The sequence below is a fragment of the Tauraco erythrolophus genome, chromosome 6 (assembly GCF_009769465.1).
Source record: "Tauraco erythrolophus isolate bTauEry1 chromosome 6, bTauEry1.pri, whole genome shotgun sequence".
NCBI classification, from domain to species: domain Eukaryota; kingdom Metazoa; phylum Chordata; class Aves; order Musophagiformes; family Musophagidae; genus Tauraco; species Tauraco erythrolophus.
Window position 1 is genome coordinate 65,945,953 of NC_141470.1, and position 18,088 is coordinate 65,964,040.

Below are 18,088 nucleotides of genomic sequence, written 5' to 3' on the forward strand. Positions count from 1 at the left end.
TTTATCAAGAGAACAGAAAATGGGAAGGAAGTTTTAGTGGAGGTATTTTGCATTGACTTAACTGGTTAATAAGCCATCATAATGATGACTTAGTAGAAACGTTGCCACATCTGCAGAAATGAAGAAGTTTGTACATGTTTAGGAGCTCTGGTTGCTTAGACTTCTTTGCTAAGTTTTTGTTTTGTTTCCTACCTGTGGAACATCTGCTGTTGAACAACATCTGCCTGGCCGTCAACATGTACCTGGTCTGGCACCACCTGTAAGTGGTTTTGCCCCTTGGGATGGCTGGCTGGCCACAGGTACTGAGTCAATTATTGATTTTAAGATAGTGGATGTGATTGTTAGCTCAAGTTGTAGAGTTTGACCTTCAAGAGCCAAAGGCCACAGTTTCAGTTTTGGTTTCCTCAGCTGATGTCCCCTCCTGCAATGTTATGCTGATTAGAAGAGGAGGGAAAGATAAGACTGACTGTCATGGAGTAGTGGAGAAGAAAAGGGTAATTTTCTCATTGCTTCCCCTGTTAACCCCCTTTCCAAACACAGACAAATCCCACCATGTCCTTGCTTCAGCAGTCCATTGCTGCATAAACAAAATTTGAAAATCTGTTTGGCCATCCATGTAGCAGAAGAATCATTCCAAAATGCCCCTTTCTATAGCATCATCTGAGTACAAGAGTGCTGGATTGGGCCAAACTCACAGCCCAGGGAGTTAAGTCTTTGTCTCTGAAACTACAGTGAGCAAATTTAAGACAGTTTGCCATCCATCAGACCAAATTTAGGTCTTATCCTGGCCTCTAACAGAAGGTGGTGTCAGCTCACATTTTATTATCTCTTGCAGAAGTCTTTTTTATTAGCTTATGATAGCACTCAATCTCCCTGATACCTATTCCAACCTCCCTTTTCACAAACTTTGTTGAAATGTTTTCCTCGGTAACTTCTCTACAGTGATAAGTTCCTTGGGTTAATCACATACCATGCAAAGAAATATTTCTTTTTAAGCCATTTGCATTTCTCGTCTTTTCAACCCATTCCCTCAGGACTGTGGTTAACCTTAAAAAAACCCCATCATTCTACACCCGAACCACCAACACACATTCAAATGGTCTAACTCCTCACTTAGTATTCTTTGTGTTTCCTCTTGCCCTTCAAATACCACATAGCTAATACAAAATAGTAGACAGAGGGGCTTAGGTGGAATTTAGGGTGGATAATTCTGGATAAAGTAACATGGCTGTTTCATCTACTCCTCTAATTCCTGGCACTGTCCTTCCTGATGTGCATTGTAGTTTGCTTATTCTCTACATCTACTTTTTAGACTGTAAATGTTATTCATGGTGCAGTGTTGTCCCCTGCTGTGGTTGATGAACAAAGATATCCATTGACCACTGATACTGGATGAAGAAATCCGTTCTCTGCATCAAACTGCAGCAGCTTCTGGGCTGTTAGTTGAGTCCTGGATGATCAGCAAGATATGGATGGGTGGATATCGGTGGGGTTGGTGCAGAGCTCTTTTGTGCCTCTTTGGAGCATAAAGCTTTCATCAGTGTAAAATCAAACTAGGAACGGAAACAGTACAAAGAGAAGCTGTGTAACAGAGCCAGAGGCAATGGTAGGAAGCAGCTCAGGTGCTGCAGGCTCCTCCCCAGCCACAGCAACATTTTAGTAGTGCTGGGGGACAACAGGCACTTTGTCATCACAGAGCTCAGAGCACTGCTGCAGATACCATCTGCACTGACTAAATGTGATCACAAAGTGTGCATGCACCTCTCTCTCCATGGGCTTCAAGGGGATTGTGCACCTGCAGGACAATACAGGGATGTGTGTGAGGAAGAGAGATATGAGCGATAGTTATCTCAAGTCTTCGCATACTGTAAAACACCTTCAGAAGGAAAAGGTCTTAAGATGCTTGGGGGTATATACGGTGCCTATTTCATCTGAATGTGGAATAACCATGGTGATTGAGGCAAAAAGTACCTTTTTGTTACAAAGGCTGTCTAGGCTTCCTGAGTGCGAAAAAGCCTGAGGATCACTAGGTGTCCTCCACCCGACTTATGTGACACAGGACACAGAATTAAACCTTTTGTGGGGAGCCTAAGAGTTAGTTGTTCTGTAAAATTTGCCTTCAAAAAGCCAGCCATGAAAACCTTCGAATTGCACTGGTGGGTTTCTGTTGTGTTTTATTGAGTTCCTGGTTTATTCTGGATGATATCAGGAAGATTGGCAGAGAGAGGCAAAATGAACCTCTCTTAGCTCCTGAGAGGCAAAATGAACATATCTGTTCTGTGTCTACTAGTCTAAAGAGCCAGATCTTAAAAGAGTCAATGCTTTCTTGTCTCAAGGACAAAGTTCAAATCTGTATGATCGAAATTGGATGAACATAAAAAGAAAAAAAACCCCACTGCTAACATCCGTGCAAATAAACATCACAGCTCTCCTTCAGTGCTATTTATAGCTCTTTCAGTTTAATGACCCCAAACATTGCATGAAGAGTTTCTCTAATGTGCTACCAAGACTGTTTATAGGAGACAACTGTCTCAAGAATGTGGTAGTGTGAAGACTCCCACGGCAGCACCCATGCAGAAATTGCAGATCTCCTTGGGCAGTCTCTTCCTGTCTAATAAAGTTTCAACAGGGTAAAAAGTTGATGATATGGGGTTTAAGTCATTGCTTACACAACATGGCAAGCAGAGATGGGTCAAAAACTGTGTGCATTGGCAATTAATTAAAAATAAGTAGCACATCAAAAGTGTGGACGGATGCGTTCTTGTGCCTCTAGCTGTAGAAATTTGGGATATTACGGCTCCCATCTGGTTTCTGCCATGTCTTGGCTGGTGGTTCCTCCTTCACGGGGAGAGGCTGCAAGGCAAAGCTGCTCAGTGCATGGCCTGTTGATGGTGTCAGAGTGGTCCCAGTCTCCCTTGGGTGCTCCTGCCTGCCCCAGTACTGAGAGTGGCCAGCCATGGGCAGCCCCACGATCAGTGATAACCCACTTCCAACCGCTGTCTTTTGTGGGAGGACAGGAGGAACAGGAATTTGAGTCAGTGCTGTGGCATACAGGCAGGATACAATAGATCTATGGATTTTCACAGGTACAGGCTGACTGCTCTGGACAAGAGCAGTAGTACTGCTCCTATACTAATAAAAATGCCAGAGCAGAAGACTCTCCCTTCCTGCATGGCTTGCCTGGCAAGCAAGGTTTGGATCACTGCTCTGTGAAAATGGTAAGTGCTCCAGCCCACTTCAGTGCAAAGTCAGACAGATTAGATTGACTCATCACTAAAGAACAAAAAATGTATCTCCTAATAGTAATTAACGGCTGTCTTCTTCTATATTGCTTTTAATTTACAGAGCTTCAGTCATGGCTGAACTATTCTGTATGCTATTCATTAGCTGATCACATGCCACTGCTAATTTTTTTCAAATGGGTTCACTATTTATAAATGTTCACCAGTTTGTGCCGACACATGAGGGGAAGGAGGGACATATTTATGCCATCTACTTTATGTCTTTAGTGCAGATGCTTTGCAGTTCTCCTTTGGAGGGATTGACCTCTCTCATTTACTGAAGATGGAACTTTGGCTGCTAAAGCTATTTGTATGACATTATGTGCTATGCCTGAACTAGGCAGCTTAAGACTCACCACCCTCTTCTCCTTGGACTTCAACCATCTAATGAGTCCATTCACCTTTGTCTGCACAGTGGGCCAAGTTAGTTGCATGGCATTGGTACTGCTCCTCAATCGTTGAGGGTTTTTACATTTAAAAAAATACACTTTTAGAATAGAATAGAATAGAATAGAATAGAATAGAATAGAATAGAATAGAATAGAATAGAATAGAGTAAGATAGGGTAGGGTAGGAAAGGGTAAGGTAGGGTAGGGCAGGGTAGGATATGGTAGGGTAGGATACCGTAGGGTAGGATACTGTAGGGTAGGACAGGATAGTTCCAGTTGGAAGGGACCTACAGAAATCATCTTGTCCAACTGCCTGACCACTTCAGGGCTGACCAAAAGTTAAAGTATGTTATTAAGGGCATTGTCCAAATACTTTTCAAACACTGACAGACTTAGGGTATTGACCACCTCTCCAGGAAACTTAGATATAATTTTAGGGTGAATAAATTTCATGCTAAAAACTGCTGGTTTTTAGGGTTCATGAATATCAAATAAGATGCTTGATAACTGCCTAAGTAACGAATAACACACATCTCCCTTCTGTATTTCACAGAGCAAGCCTGTTAATTTTGGTGCTATTAAACCAACTCTGCTAGTAGTTGAATAGATTTTTTTTGTTGGTACAACCTCAGACCTAATTAAATATTTATAACCTTACATAGTTAGACACAATACAAGTCACCCTGGCTGAGAGACCTTTGCTCACGGAAAATCAGTGTTTGATGTTCAAAAGATGGAATGGAACCAGCATGTTAAAGCATCTACTCACTATCCAAACAGACCCTATTGTTACAGCTATTGCCAGTAATATCCTGTTTGTCACTGGGACAGTACTTTGGTTCACCTGCCCTAGAAATAGCCATTTACCTCGTGGCTAAACACTTTCAGTGTGGGACTTGGAATTTCACCAAAGGTAAGGAAACCTACTCAGGGCTCTGGCCTCCAGCAAAACCTCTTCAAAATGCCTTGAGAAATAACCAGACTCAAAAACATCCACATGTCCAACAGAAGAACCCAGTTTCATATCCAAATAACAAATTTGCCTTCCCTATCTGTCTGGCATTGCTGCTGACCATACTCTACATCCATCACATCTTAACCCTGGCAACAGGCCCTGAACAAACTCATTTTCGTGGACTGTGGGTGAAATCTGTGGCAGAATATTACCAGCGTGGAGCTAATACCTGTTTTGGACTTTTGTACAGAGCAGCTGCATACATGGTGAAACACCAACAGCCTCTCGTCCCAGACGTCGCCGTATCTGAGTTGTAAATGCTATGTGAGATATCTGCAGGAAGCCTGCTCCTTCCTAGGGTGAAATCCATGTATTGACTTTGATTTTCTTAGAGGCATGTGAAGCCCAAATTTTATAAAGTGGTTTCGAGCCCTTTCATGTGAAAGGCACTGAATAAGTACCCACAGAATAAATACTGTTGGAGCTCAGCCCTTTGAATTGCCGGTTGCTTCCTCTGGGCCACCCTTGCCAGTATGTTCACCTGCTTCACCCATGCCGTGAAGGAACCAAAAGGATGCAATGCAACAGGGCAAGTAAACGTAGCTGGTGCTGTGGGGCCATGAACAGTTAATGCCTTGGCCACAGCGGTGGTGCATCTGGAGCTTTTCCCAATGCTGGGCTGGATAGTATCACTGTCTCCCCCGAGTCGCTGGAGTCGTGGCAGTGAGAAACTTCTCTGAGCTCACCGTTGGAATCCTCGATTTTTAATGCCTCCCCACTCCCTACTTTTTCCATTATAAAGAAGGAAATTGGTAAATGCTCTGGGACTCACAACCAGGTTGTGACCTGGTGAGGCAAGAGGAAGTGCTTGCTAACACACCACTGCTGGTAACAACGCCTGGGTGAAAAACCTTCAATGGAAAGTGCAGCTTTGCAAAAATCTGCAGCAATTAATTGCTTTTGAGCATTTCCAGCATAGGAGAACTGAATCAAATGGTTTCAGCTCATTTGGGAGAGTTGAAACCATTGGTTTTGGCAGAGCAAGGGAAGAGGCAGACAAACCAGTTCCCTGGGGCAAATTCAGATGTGATTTCCCAGAGCCTCAACCCTCCTGTGAGATCTGTCTGTGTCCAAAGCCTCTCTGTGTGCTGTCATGCCTGTGGTACCACCATGCTCATGGTACTGCTATGCCCGTGGTATCAGCATGTCCATGGTACCGCTGCACCCATGGTACTGCCGTGCCAGCTCTCCTTTTGGCCAGGGGCTGCCATGCAGACAGATATGGAAGGGGCCATTGTCACAGAATATCCTAAAGGATGTGAGCCCAGGGGTAAGGTTGCTCCAAGTGAGCTCTTTTCTCTCTCAATCCCTACAGTATTTTAAGTAGGTTTATGTTATACTTCATGCCATGTAATATTTTTATGTTATATGAGTGGGTTTTTTTCCAGCACTCTGCTCCAGAAGTGATTTCCACTGCTCAATCCTGTGTGCAGTTTTGTGGGGAAATTGGTTTAACAAATGATGAGATTTCTGAAAAAACTAATATTCCATTCTTGCTCAATGCTAGTTTTGACCACTGCTGCTGGACAGGGTTTGTCTCTGAATAGCATGTTAATATACAGAGCTATTTTTGCCCTTATCTTTCTGGACTTTCTCATTGAAAACATTCTTAGTTTATATTTATGTGCTATGATAGTTAAGAAGACACAAATAAGAATAGCTAGAGCTATTTTAGAGGTCTAAATCTTCAAACCCTGAAAACATAGTTTCATTTAAACGTGCACGCGTACTGCTTTTACCTGGCACCCTAAGGAAATAAGGATTAAGCAGTGAGACTCTTCATCTTCCCATCCCTCTCTCAGCCCTCCTCTCCCTCAGAAACTTTTGAGCCCACTGGCGTTTTCTACTGCTTCTGAGAGGAGACGAAACCAAAGCAAGTCCCTGCAAGTCACCTGCGGCTGGATAGGGAAGAGAAATTCGGAGTGATGCCCCACCGAGCGCCAGCCTGACTGGCTAGTGTCAACACCTGTGTACACACTCACACGTGTGCCCCTGTGCTCACACCAAAGCCACCCATCCTGCAGGCTGATGCATACACGGTCTGGTACCAGCTGTGATACAGCTTTTTCCATACATAGAGACATTTGCAGGGCATGGAGGAGAGAGAGAAGGGCAGTGGGTGCTGGGACCGGCATACTGCTGGGGTGGGAGGCTGTAAGGGACATGCAGATCTCAGCTTATCACAGAAAAGTGGGTGCTGTTGCAATATAAGACCTAAATTCACACAGCCAGGCTTCCTTAGGGTTTTTGGCGCATGGAAGTACGTATTTACACCCTGCAATATTCTTTCCTATGTCTTGTCTGGGTGAAGGTTTTTTACTAAGATGGTAGTTTAATCTATCTGGTGGGAAGGGTAGAGAAAAGAGAGCGTTGCTCGCATTAGAAGTGACACTGCCCACTCTTGTGGAGGAAAAGGTCTTCACATTTCCATGGATCAGATTCTGCAATTACACAGCTTTCTTGTTTGGCCAGTTCATCTGCTAAACCTGACACGAAGCCAGAATGAAAACAGAGATTTTCCCATTACAGAATACCAAATCTATGATAAGCCACACCATAAAAATTCAGTTTTTAAGGAGGTGGGGAGAGAACGAGCAGAACTCCAACTGCTGCTGCAAGATAAGCAATGAGTTTTGCAGTGCTTCTAGAATCTGTTTTTCAGAGATCTCATAAACAACAACAACTGTAAGTGAAAGGAGCAGTGAAAATGGCAGAATTCGGCATAGGAAAATTTAAGTAGAAGTTTGAACAACAGTTTTAGCCCGTCACACCATCTGTGTGCTAACTTTGGACACAGCTGGGTAAAGTAATTGCTACAGAAAGAGGCCTGTGAATATTGTACTTAATCTGTGGGTCTGTTTTGCACAGTGATGCAGTGAACGTCATCGATGATCTTCGTAATGTTCTTATTTTTTTTTTATACTATGAATTCCCTCACTATAAAGTACTCAAACCAATCACCACTTCTGCTTTCCCTGCCATCAAGTTACCGTATTAAAATCTATTTATAGATGGAGTAACAAATGTCTCTGAAAGGAAAGTTGTATTCTGACAGCACTGAAAGAGGCTATGCTGGCTTTCTCAAAGATTACTCTTTAAACAGGATATATTCTCAAGGATTACTCCTTAAATAGGATATAAAAATTGTAATTTATGCATCATTTGCCATGAGGCACAAGATCACTGATAGCATATATTTTTCTGTGTGTGGAGAGAGAGAGAGAGAGAGAGAGAGAGAGAGAGAGTCTTCATAACTGCAGCCTGCAAAGTTCAGAACTTCAGAATTTCAAAAATAAACCAAGAATACAAATCAATGGAGGCTGAATTATAATTGTTGTCCCAAAAATCCAGTGGACTTAATTGAATCCCTAATGCTGCTTATTTGCCAAAACCAAAATAAAAATCTGAAGCAAACAAATAAGGTCTCTGAATAAATCCTGCCTTGCCCCAATTGTATGAGCTGCCATCTAAACTGCCTGGCTGCCGTCCAGGCCTGAATCAAATTCCCGGACAAGAAGTAACCCATGCATCCCCTTTGAACCGTCCTCCCCTCTCCTTGAGCTTCCTTTACCTCCCACCTGGCTCTCCTGCAGCTCTCAATTAAATTTCTTTTAAAGCACTTTCTTACCTGCATAGTGGTCGAACACAGTGGGGACGTACTCCTCTGGGAAGGCGTCATTGGCATAACTCATCAGCAAACAGGTTTTCCCGACTGCACCGTCCCCAACCACCACACATTTTAACATCTTCTTCGTGTTATTGCTGCTGCCGTCAGTGCAGTTGTCATCTTCTTCCTTGCAGTTCATTCTTGCTGCTGCCGCCGCTGCCGCTGCTCTTGCTGCTCCCAGGACTTCCAAGTGCACATGAAGGAAAAATGAAGTGCGATTGTATTGACTTTTCCTGACTTTGGAGGGGGGGGGGGGGAGGGGGGGAAGATCAGCAAATCTCAAACTCAGGAAATCATACTAATGTTTTCAGGCTGTCACAGCCGCTTCTAACAATTACCAGATCAGTCAAGAGAATCATCAAGGTGAATAAATTAAATATAAGAGAGGAATATCATAAAAAAAGCAATCTATCCTTTCTCCTTCGTCCGAGTCAGGAAACCCTCATCCTGCCCCGGAGTTCTCAGTATTTATTGCGACTTAAAAAATATCAGCAGCCTGTGGCTTTGGTTCGCGTCTCCCTTCCTCTAGCTCAGCTGCAGGAATCGGGGATTCCTGTTAAATCCTTTCCATTTTCCATTTCATTTCTAACATGGAGGAGAGCCTGGAGGTTTTTAATGGAGTTTTTCCTTTCTTTCTCCAGCTTGCTGTGTGTCAGGAAATCATGGGTTTCCTGCTGAATTCCATATTAGGATCAGTGGGCTTGTGAAGGGCTGCAAACAATGGGAGCTCTGTGTGTATTTGTACTTTGGAGGAACTCTGCCAGGACATGGAGAAAGAAAAACACTAGAGGTCCCTCTGCAGAACAAAGTTTTTAGGCTTCCTGCTCCATCCCGCACTCGAGCTGCTCGCAGGGCTGCCGACACCGAGATCGGCTGGGAGGATTTCGGAGAGGCTGTGAAAGATGAGGGTATTGGACCTACATGGTCAGATGGGGCACGGGGAGGCTGCGAGCTGTGCCCACATCTCAGGGTTGTTTGTCTATTGCTCCCAGGCATGATCCCCTCTGACCTCGGGATAGGTATTTTCTTACATTTGGGAGGGGAAAGGGGGAGGTGGAAAGGCAGACAGGAGGTGTGGTGGGTAGGTAGAGTTTAATATCAACTTTCTCTGTGTCTATAGGTCTCTAAAGAACTTTTGTTAAAATGAATAAATAATTCGGTTTTCAATTCAGGCACTCAGAAAGTTTTTTTTGCATTTCCCCTCATCCACCCAAAATAACAAAACAAGAGATTTTCCCCTGCCCTACTGTAACTATGTAAACATAGACAGAGATAGAGAATAAAAGAGGGATGAAGAGTTACAGGAATTAAAAGATTAAGAAAAAACAAAATAAAACCACTGCATAGCAGTCTGTGAGCTGTATAATTCCTGCCTCTTCATCTCTTTTGTTCTGGTGTTTCACGTGCCTCCTAAGTCTTCGCTCCATTTAAATATGTGACAGCCTATATGCACATGAAGGGCCAAATTCCCTGCTCCTTCAACAGGAAAGATTTTGCAATTTCCAGCAGAAACGAGCCAGACATTAACATAAACTCCAGTACAGCAGTCCAGCACATCCTGCTGGCGGCGTTTCCCTTTCATGAGACTCAAAGGCTTTGAAAGGTGGAACCAACCCCCGCTGGGGCTCCACGGGGGAACACACGGCTCCGAAATGCCTCCGCCACCTTGCTCATGCCTGGTTAGAAAGAAATGCCTGAAAGTTCACACAGGCTTGGAGCAATGCACACCTGGAAGTGTGAAGACCAACACAACTTTAAAGAAGAACTGTCTTAGCCCAAACTATATGAGTAAAGACAAACACAACCTTAATAATAAACCTCCTTAGACCCAGACTGTGCGTCCTTCAATTTTTGCAGTGAAGGGGCTCAGCAAATCCACTCACAGTCTCCCCTGGACAGGCTAAACCCCACATCTGTCAGGGCTCTTCAGTGATCTAACTGGATGCTGGACCAGCCCTCAACACCTTCCCCAAAAGGTGGTAGATGGATAAAACATGTGAACAAGGTTGAACAGGGTTTTTCTATTTACCTGGAGAGTCCCAGGGATCTTTGTTTGCTGTCTCCTACCAGGAGTCCTGGTCATTCAGTAATTTGTGCAACATGCCTCATGTTATTCATCTTCTTCATGTCTTCCTCCCTGTTGATAACAGGGATCTTGGTAGGCAGTATTAGACCCAGCATCACACCGTCTCAGGGCATCACTGCGAAGTTTCCCACAGTTGGGAGTTCAGGTGGCATCCTCTTAGCTTCAAAACTATAGTCCAAGGCTGAGGTTTATCCAAGAAAACTTGTGAGCTCTGGGCACCCAAACCCCTGTTCTCCAAGCATTTACTCTACTGATCATTTCCAATCCAAGCAGCATGGATGGGCCATCCTGGAGGGATCAAGTGTTAGAGAGTTTTATTCTTTAAGCTTCATTTTGGTCGCAATTGAGGCAAACTCTAAGCCTGTGCCTCTGTCTAGTTGTTTCACTGCTGAGTAGGTACCAGCACACTGATACCCTGTATGCCTTTGCTTACCGACCTAGTGACCTTGTTGGGTAAGTTTGCCAAATATATGAGTAAATGTATGCTGTTGCAAGGTAACTTGCCTGAGGAAGCAAAAAGTTCCAATAATTCATGGTTCAGTTCCCCATTGCCTCTATCAGACAAAAGCAACAACCATCTTGCTTTCCATTTTACACAGGCATAATCTATCTGCAAGCTTTTTCAACATCAGACATACCGTAGTTAAGGCAAGCTTTAACGCTACTTAGGCCAGATTTAGGCCCACAACAAAATCCCCATGACTCTTTCCTCCTTGACCATAAAGCTGGACAAGTCTCAGCAGGACTGTGTCCACTTCCGTTTTTGTTTGGTTTTTTTTTTTGCAAGAGGTTAAACAATGAAATTCCGTTGCTGTTTCTCTAGAGGCTTTGAGATACCTTATTCTCCTCTCCACTTTGTTTTAAAGGATCTTTCAAAACTGCTTAAAGGCATTAGCTTTTCTGATACTCAGACTATCAAGGGGCTGAACTGGAGGGACTTTTCAGACCCTTTCAATTCTAAGCTCTGATGCATGGGAAGCTTTGTGGGGAACCAGTTTTAGTTAAGATGCATCAATAAAAGAACTTACATCTCTTAGCATGCGTAATGGAAGTGCAGCCACACTGTTAGAACCTATCTAAGCTTGCCTGGAAGAGGCCACCAGGATGAGTTTATCTGGAAGGTGAGGAAGGCTGACATCTTGTACAACTCAAATTCAGTGCTACAGTTTTGCTTTACCTATATGGCTGATACGTACAGCTTTAGAGGAGTTATGGTAAAGTTATAAAATAAGACCTCTATCTGGACTAAAACCATGTTTTCTTTAATCTCATTACTTTAACTTGGTTTGACACCATTAAGATCAGCTGGACCAAAACATCTTAAGAGCTGATTTAGTCGCAGTAAGTATAATCACATCGGTTTACACCTTTTTTCTCAGGGAACTGAGACGTTAACCCCTCTGCTACTCTGGGGTTGTATCTTTTACTTACAAAGTTGGCACTGACTTTATCACCGAAAATCCGGAGAGAAACTCTCTAACACAATTTGTAGCGTTAGAAACATGCACCCAGCGCTGCAATAAAGTAATGTCTGCCTTCTAACACTGCAAATAGTGTCAGAGATTTTCTGTCCAGATTTTCAGTGACAATTTTGCTGTCTGAATGAACTGCCAGTCCTGTCGTCTAGCAGTCTAGCAAAGTTTGAGGAAATTCTGTTACGTTTTTCAAAAGATTTCTTAACCTGAAAATTGCAAGTGGCAATGCTTTAGGTGAAAGCTGACCCTCCTGCAGTTGCTGTGCAACTTTCAGCTCCCCTAAGGCTACTTCTGCACAACGGAACTGCCTATGAGCCCCATGGTGGAAGTCTCAGGGTTATTGGTAATGATTAGCAAAGCTCAGAAGGTCTGGTGATTTAATCTGGATCCAGGGCTTTTTCACTCTTTCGCTAATCAGGTTAGAAATGGTCAGATTTGCTAGCAAGATCTCAGTCGTTCCCATCTCACAAATCCAATAAGAAGCAGGCTGGTTCCGAGCCATAAGGTTTGGAAAGATGTGGCCAAAGTAAAAAAGTGAATCCAACTAGTCTGAATGCTTGGAAAGCTTGTTTAAATGCATGTGTTTCTTAAGTATCCATCTCAGTTTGCCTTCTCGTTTTACAAGCTTCTAGCCAAGGTCATCATGGTAAGAAGGGAGGCTAAAATAGATAATAGATACGGGCGGGTCCTATTAGCACTATGGAATGAAGACATCACCTGAGGCACTTTCTAGCAAAGTTTCTTAAGCAAAGAGCTCTGCTCTAGATGAAGTGCCTCTGACCTTTAGCTAATTAGCAAATTAGCTGGCAGTACATCTATTCCTGGGACCACAGAGTATGTCCAACTCCTACATGTCTTTTGGAAGCATCAGCTTCATCTTCGTCAGCACAGGTCTGACAGGGTGGTCCCTGGAGCTGCTTCCTTAGGGATTAGCAAGTTCAAGGCTGGTGCAAGATATTTTGGTAAGAAAACCTGTAGGAGATGAAGGATTTGCAAATTTGTTAATTAGCTCTGCAATGAACAATATGTTTGTCAATTAACTCTATTGTATATTTCTCTGAAGGCTTGTAGAGGGAAAAAAAGACAATGATGTTGTATAGCCCTTTTCTGCTCTCTCTGTAGCATCGTAGAATCATAGAATAGTTTGGGTTGGATGGCACTTTCAAAGGTCATCTAGTCCAACCTCCCTGCAACGAGCAGGGACATCTTCTACTAGAACAGGTTGCTAAGAGTCCTGTCTGACCTGACCTTGACTGCTTCCAGAGATGGGCATCTACCACCTCTCTGTGCACTATCGGGAAACTTTTCTCGCCATCTCTCGCTACTAGAAACAGACTTGTCCAGCCTCCCTCCTTCCATCTACCAGTGTTGATGTGGGAATGAGTTTTCTGGCACTGCTACTGAACTGTAAATTGACTTCGGGAAAATTTTCTCACAATTTTTTTTATCCTTTGTCTAATCTGTTTAGATTGTTAGAGTTTTTTAGGGCAGGGATTGTGTCCATATTGGAATGAGCATAGCAGAACCATATTAAGCCTATCACTGTGCTGTTCAAAACCAGGTTTCCCAGGCCATCAGATTCAAAACCTTTCCTGGACTATGATGTGGTAAGAGACAGACCCTTACAGTTAAATAAATCTGGAACTTTAAGATATCCCTACTGTCATGATATTCTCAAGGGAACTTCCTGTATCCCTTGTCCTAGATAGAGCAGCCTTGAGGTGGCTCCTCTTTGCTCTTGGGTTACCTGTATGGCCTTCCACATTGTGCTAAGAATAATTGAAATGAGGGAACTTTATTCTTATTCCTTCCATTCTTTCTTCGCCTTCCTTGCTGGCAGCCCCATTCATCAGTCTCTCACCCCAGTGAAGTGGTCATGGAGACCTCAAGTGAATTTGATGTATTGAAAACCAGAAGCAGCAAATGAAGGAGGAAAAATAACAGTTTAAGTGTGAACACAGGAGGGATGGAAGTGCTCTGTGTGAAGCCTTTTTAGAGGCAGCTTGCTGAAGGGCAGGTGTTGAGGTTCAGTTTTGAGGCTTGTTGAGTGAGAGCAAGCCTCTCTACAGCCATCACACACCATCAGTCACACTGCCACCATCACTAGCACCATGGTGGTCCATGCCAGCAGCAGGGGTTCCCTGTTTCATGCTGCTGCCATGGATATAATTACTGTCATTGAGTTTCCCTTTGGAAAGATGAGCTTATAAAACAAATGAGTTTTGGGAGATGAGGTCAAGCAAAGGATGATTCATGTCCTGTCCATCAGAGTGCCCTATTGCTTCCCAGAGACAGCTGCAATATAATGACAATTGCACATGGTTATTTGTGTGTTCAGGAGTGAGGAGGACTGTTTTCAACTAGGAGAAAAGGTGATCAGCTTGTTACCTTACAGTTCATTTTGCATCACTGACTGTAGATAGTGCTGTGTTACTTACCCATCCATAGGCTGGTGGTATTTATCCAGAGTCTGTATTTCCAGCTGTTCTGTTCATAGGTATTTGTATTTATACTTTGAGGATGGCTTTTCCTTGGAGGTGTGAAAGTGGCCTCTGGATGGTGGAATCTGGCACATAGACTGGTGCGTCTCTCCTTTTGCATCAGGGTTTTCTCGTTTCCTTCCAGAAAATTGCTGGCTGTTGCCTCTGCCTTCTCTCTTTTCTGTTTGTTTTTTTTTTTTTTTCTTGTATGTCTGTCTCATTATATTTTTTTTCTCCTTTATCCTCTCCTCTCCCTCTCTCTTCCCCTCCTCCTCTCCCTCTCCCTTTCCCTGTCCCCCCCTCCCTCTCCTCTCCCTCTCCCTCTCCCTTTCCCCCTCCCTCTCCCTCTCCCTGGAGTGCTGGTGTCTGACAATAGCTGTTTACCCCTCTCCCTATGACAATGGAGAGAAGTGGACTAAGGTAAGCACGCAGCCTGGGATTAGCATAGGAGGAAAAATATCACTTTAGGCAATTTCTTCCTCTCTACCTATAGTGTTTTCCATAGAGGATTTTTTTCTAAATTACATTTATTTTAGGATGGGCAGTGCAGCACGAGGTTAAACAAGGAGGAACCTCATCTATGCCTCTTCTGTGTCTTGAAATGGCATTTGGCTCTGCAGATGGTGGACTGCTGGGAATGTGAAAGGGCTGCAATCAGGAAATCAAGCTGCACTGAGGGCACCCAAATTGTGACCAATTAGCACCGTGCGTGCATCCACTCAGTGAAGTCATTAAAGGGACAAATCTATTTTGTTCACCTCCAAGTAAGGCTTGGAACATACTCTGCAATTGCTTTAAAAGCAGAGAAACTTCCCTGAATTAAATGTGACCAAATGTAATGTCTCCAATGGGGGGAAAAAAGTTCATGTCTAAAAAACATGCCAGTTGGAATCTGTAGGTTTTCAGCTTCCCCCTTTTCAGGCCAAATTGCGAAGCTGGCTTTATCGTTGAAATGAACACACGGCTGATTCATAAAACATTCATGCAGAGTTTTTACTCCCTTGGAAAGAAGGGAGCAGGCTGCTTCCAGGGAGGGAATGTGCTTTTGTGCTTCATGTCTGCCTCCGCTCAAAAATAAGCAGAAGGCTGGAGCTGCCTCCACGTTCCAGGAGCAGGCAGATGGGAGGAGACCGAGGTGGAAAGCGCTGGGATGCCAAGATTGTGATGGGTGGGTTTTTGCAGCGTCTCCTTGCTGAGCCTGTTCTCAGCAAAGCCTTGTGGCAATGGCACTGTGATGAGACCCAGGAGCACCCTGTTTCCAAACCCGCTGCTCAGACTTGCACAAGCAGAGGAGATAATTTAAGTGATCGATGCCCTTATCTCATATGTAAACCAGGAGTTTTTTCTGTCTATTTATACTGCTAACCTTGAGGGCAGCGACCAGCTCCTGCATTGTTTGAAGGATGTGGGTCCATGGCAGAGCTAAACCAGCTCACTTGCTGATTGTCACCAAGAAAACGTTTGATCTCACTTACAGTGAGCTTGTTAAGGGAGAAAGAGTGTAGGAAACTCTTCTACTCTTACTCTGTTTTTTTTTTCCTTCATGTTGATTTTCTTCTGTCTGAACTCCCCTAACCCACTATGGGGACAGCCTGGCTCTCCACCAGTGACAGAGTTATAGGAGGCGTGCAGCAGGTTACTTCGCTGATTTTGTAGCCAATGGAGGTTTTATTTGCGTTGCCAAATCATCCTCTTGCTTCAAAGGCGTCTGGGTGCGGTAGTTAAACAAGGGAGACATGTGGGCACCCTACCTAGGCTGCTGAAATGTATATCCAAAATTGCGTAAGGCCTAAGGTTAGAGCATTTGGTCAATGCCTTAGGACCTACAAGTACCTGAACATGCAATGGAAGGAGAGAGAAGTGGAAAAATAGTCAAAGTCTCAATTTGCAGTGTCTGCTGGCTACTTGCAGGTAATTTTTGCAGCCACAGCAAATGCAAGGGACTTCTCGGCAGCTCACCATGGGGGAAAGAGGGGTCAGAGCATGTGTGTGGACAGGTGGATAACTCATCTCGGTGGCTGGTAATCTTCCTGCTCTGATGAGCCAAATGCCAAGATTTTCTTGTGGTCAAAAGCCAGCAGACACGTATCGAAGACTTTGGGCTGTCATGGAGGGGTAGATGAGAGCTCCAGGGAGGGGCTGCAGTGATTCTCCTGAGCTCCCTGCAAAGGAGGGCAACCAGGTGCCATCATCTTCAGCAGATCCCAGTGGCTCAGTCCCTGTCCACTGTGGATACTCGTGTTACCGACCCAAGCGCACTAGCACAGCCCTGCATCCCTCCTCAGCTGCCTGAAAAGGGTTTACAGATTGCACCCAGCTCCAGGGCCACAGCCTGGGCTCCCTGAGCTTGGGCTGCGGAAACGTGTTCCTGTGCACTCTAAAGCACATACTCCAGTGCTTTCCAGGAGATCTGTGCAGGCTTTGTAGTGCTCAGCAGAGCTTTAGCTGCAGGTAACACAGCTGTTAATATACCTATGCTAACACTCACGGTTTGTGTGTGGCACAAGCTGCAGTCACAGCTTTGCAGACATGCCACGGCAGGCGCTCCTGGCGCTCTCAGGCTGATTTAGAAACTCTTTCACCCATCTGTACCTCATCTTTCTCATTGTTATTTGGTTCATTCCTCCTCTGAGAGGGCTCTGACATCTCTCAGTGGGAATCTCTGCTTATTTAGCAGTGGCCATTTGTAAAGTTTAGGTATAGTGTATCATCGGGGAACCACGACTGTTAAATACTGCAGTATGGTGTGGTGCTCTGCACTGTGTTGCAGTCAAGCGAGGCAGCCCCATGAAGCTTTTAAGAGTCAGGGCTCCCTTTCCTTGCTCCCCCTTCTCCCACAGTGGCACATTTATGTAAAATGAACCTGGCTGTACATTTCTCACTGTCTTAGAGCTGTCTGGGTTTGCTTCCAGTGTCTGCCGTTAAATGGCAGGAATCCCTGTGGGTGGTTTTCCCTAGTTCAGAAGCGCTTGAGACCGTGCTGTCTTCAGGAAAGTGTATTTTGCAATGGTGATATCTCAAGAGATTTAGCATGCAAAGCTGACTCTTAAGAATTTTCAATTTTGTTCAACTTCATCGGAGTCAAAGGTCCTGTAATGCATCTCAGGGTTTGTGGAGTCTCCATCCTTGGAGGTATTCAAAAGCCATCTAGACATAGTCCTGGACAATTGGCTCTAGGAGGCCCTGCTCTACATTTTCTCATATGCAGAGAAGCACATAATTTCTCCTCTCTGCCTGTGGAAGTGGCTTTTGGGCAGAGGCCTCTGTGTCCTCTCTCTGGAGGGGATCAGTACAGTATGGAGATGAACAGACATCTTGAAGTAAGTGGGTTTATTTAACATACAAAGCAAAACATTAGAGGAACTAACTTGAAAAGAGCCAGCAGCTGATAAGCATCTGTAATTTAAACTTCAGACCTTTTTGAAGAACTTTACTCATCAGTGACAGGAGCAAACCAGCCCCAATTTACGTGCTTTAACTAATGCAGGCGACCTGGAGACACAGTCTGCTCTCAGTAGGCATTGCCCAGCATGACTTCTTCTTGGAAAAGCTTTTCCCAAAGCCCTGAGCCCGCTGTGCTCATCTGAGCCCTGTGACCATATGTTGCACTGGCTTTTGTCAGGTGACCAAGCTATGAAGCCTTCCTTTTGTCACAAACTGACGACTTCTTTTTCCACTCAAGCATCCAAGCAGCC

The 18,088-nt window shown here is 44.3% G+C and overlaps 1 protein-coding gene across 2 annotated transcripts in view; it reads right to left on the reverse strand.

Moving 5' to 3' along the window:
* The window catches only part of RHOJ (ras homolog family member J), a 56,713-nt gene extending 48,222 nt beyond the window's left edge, over positions 1-8,491 (reverse strand). For both annotated transcript variants that reach the window (XM_086614191.1, XM_086614190.1), the window contains exon 1: positions 8,314-8,491. In XM_086614191.1, coding sequence (XP_086470317.1) covers positions 8,314-8,491 — 178 coding nt within the window. The remainder of the gene's footprint in view (positions 1-8,313) is intronic.
* Positions 8,492-18,088: the final 9,597 nt, after the last annotated feature.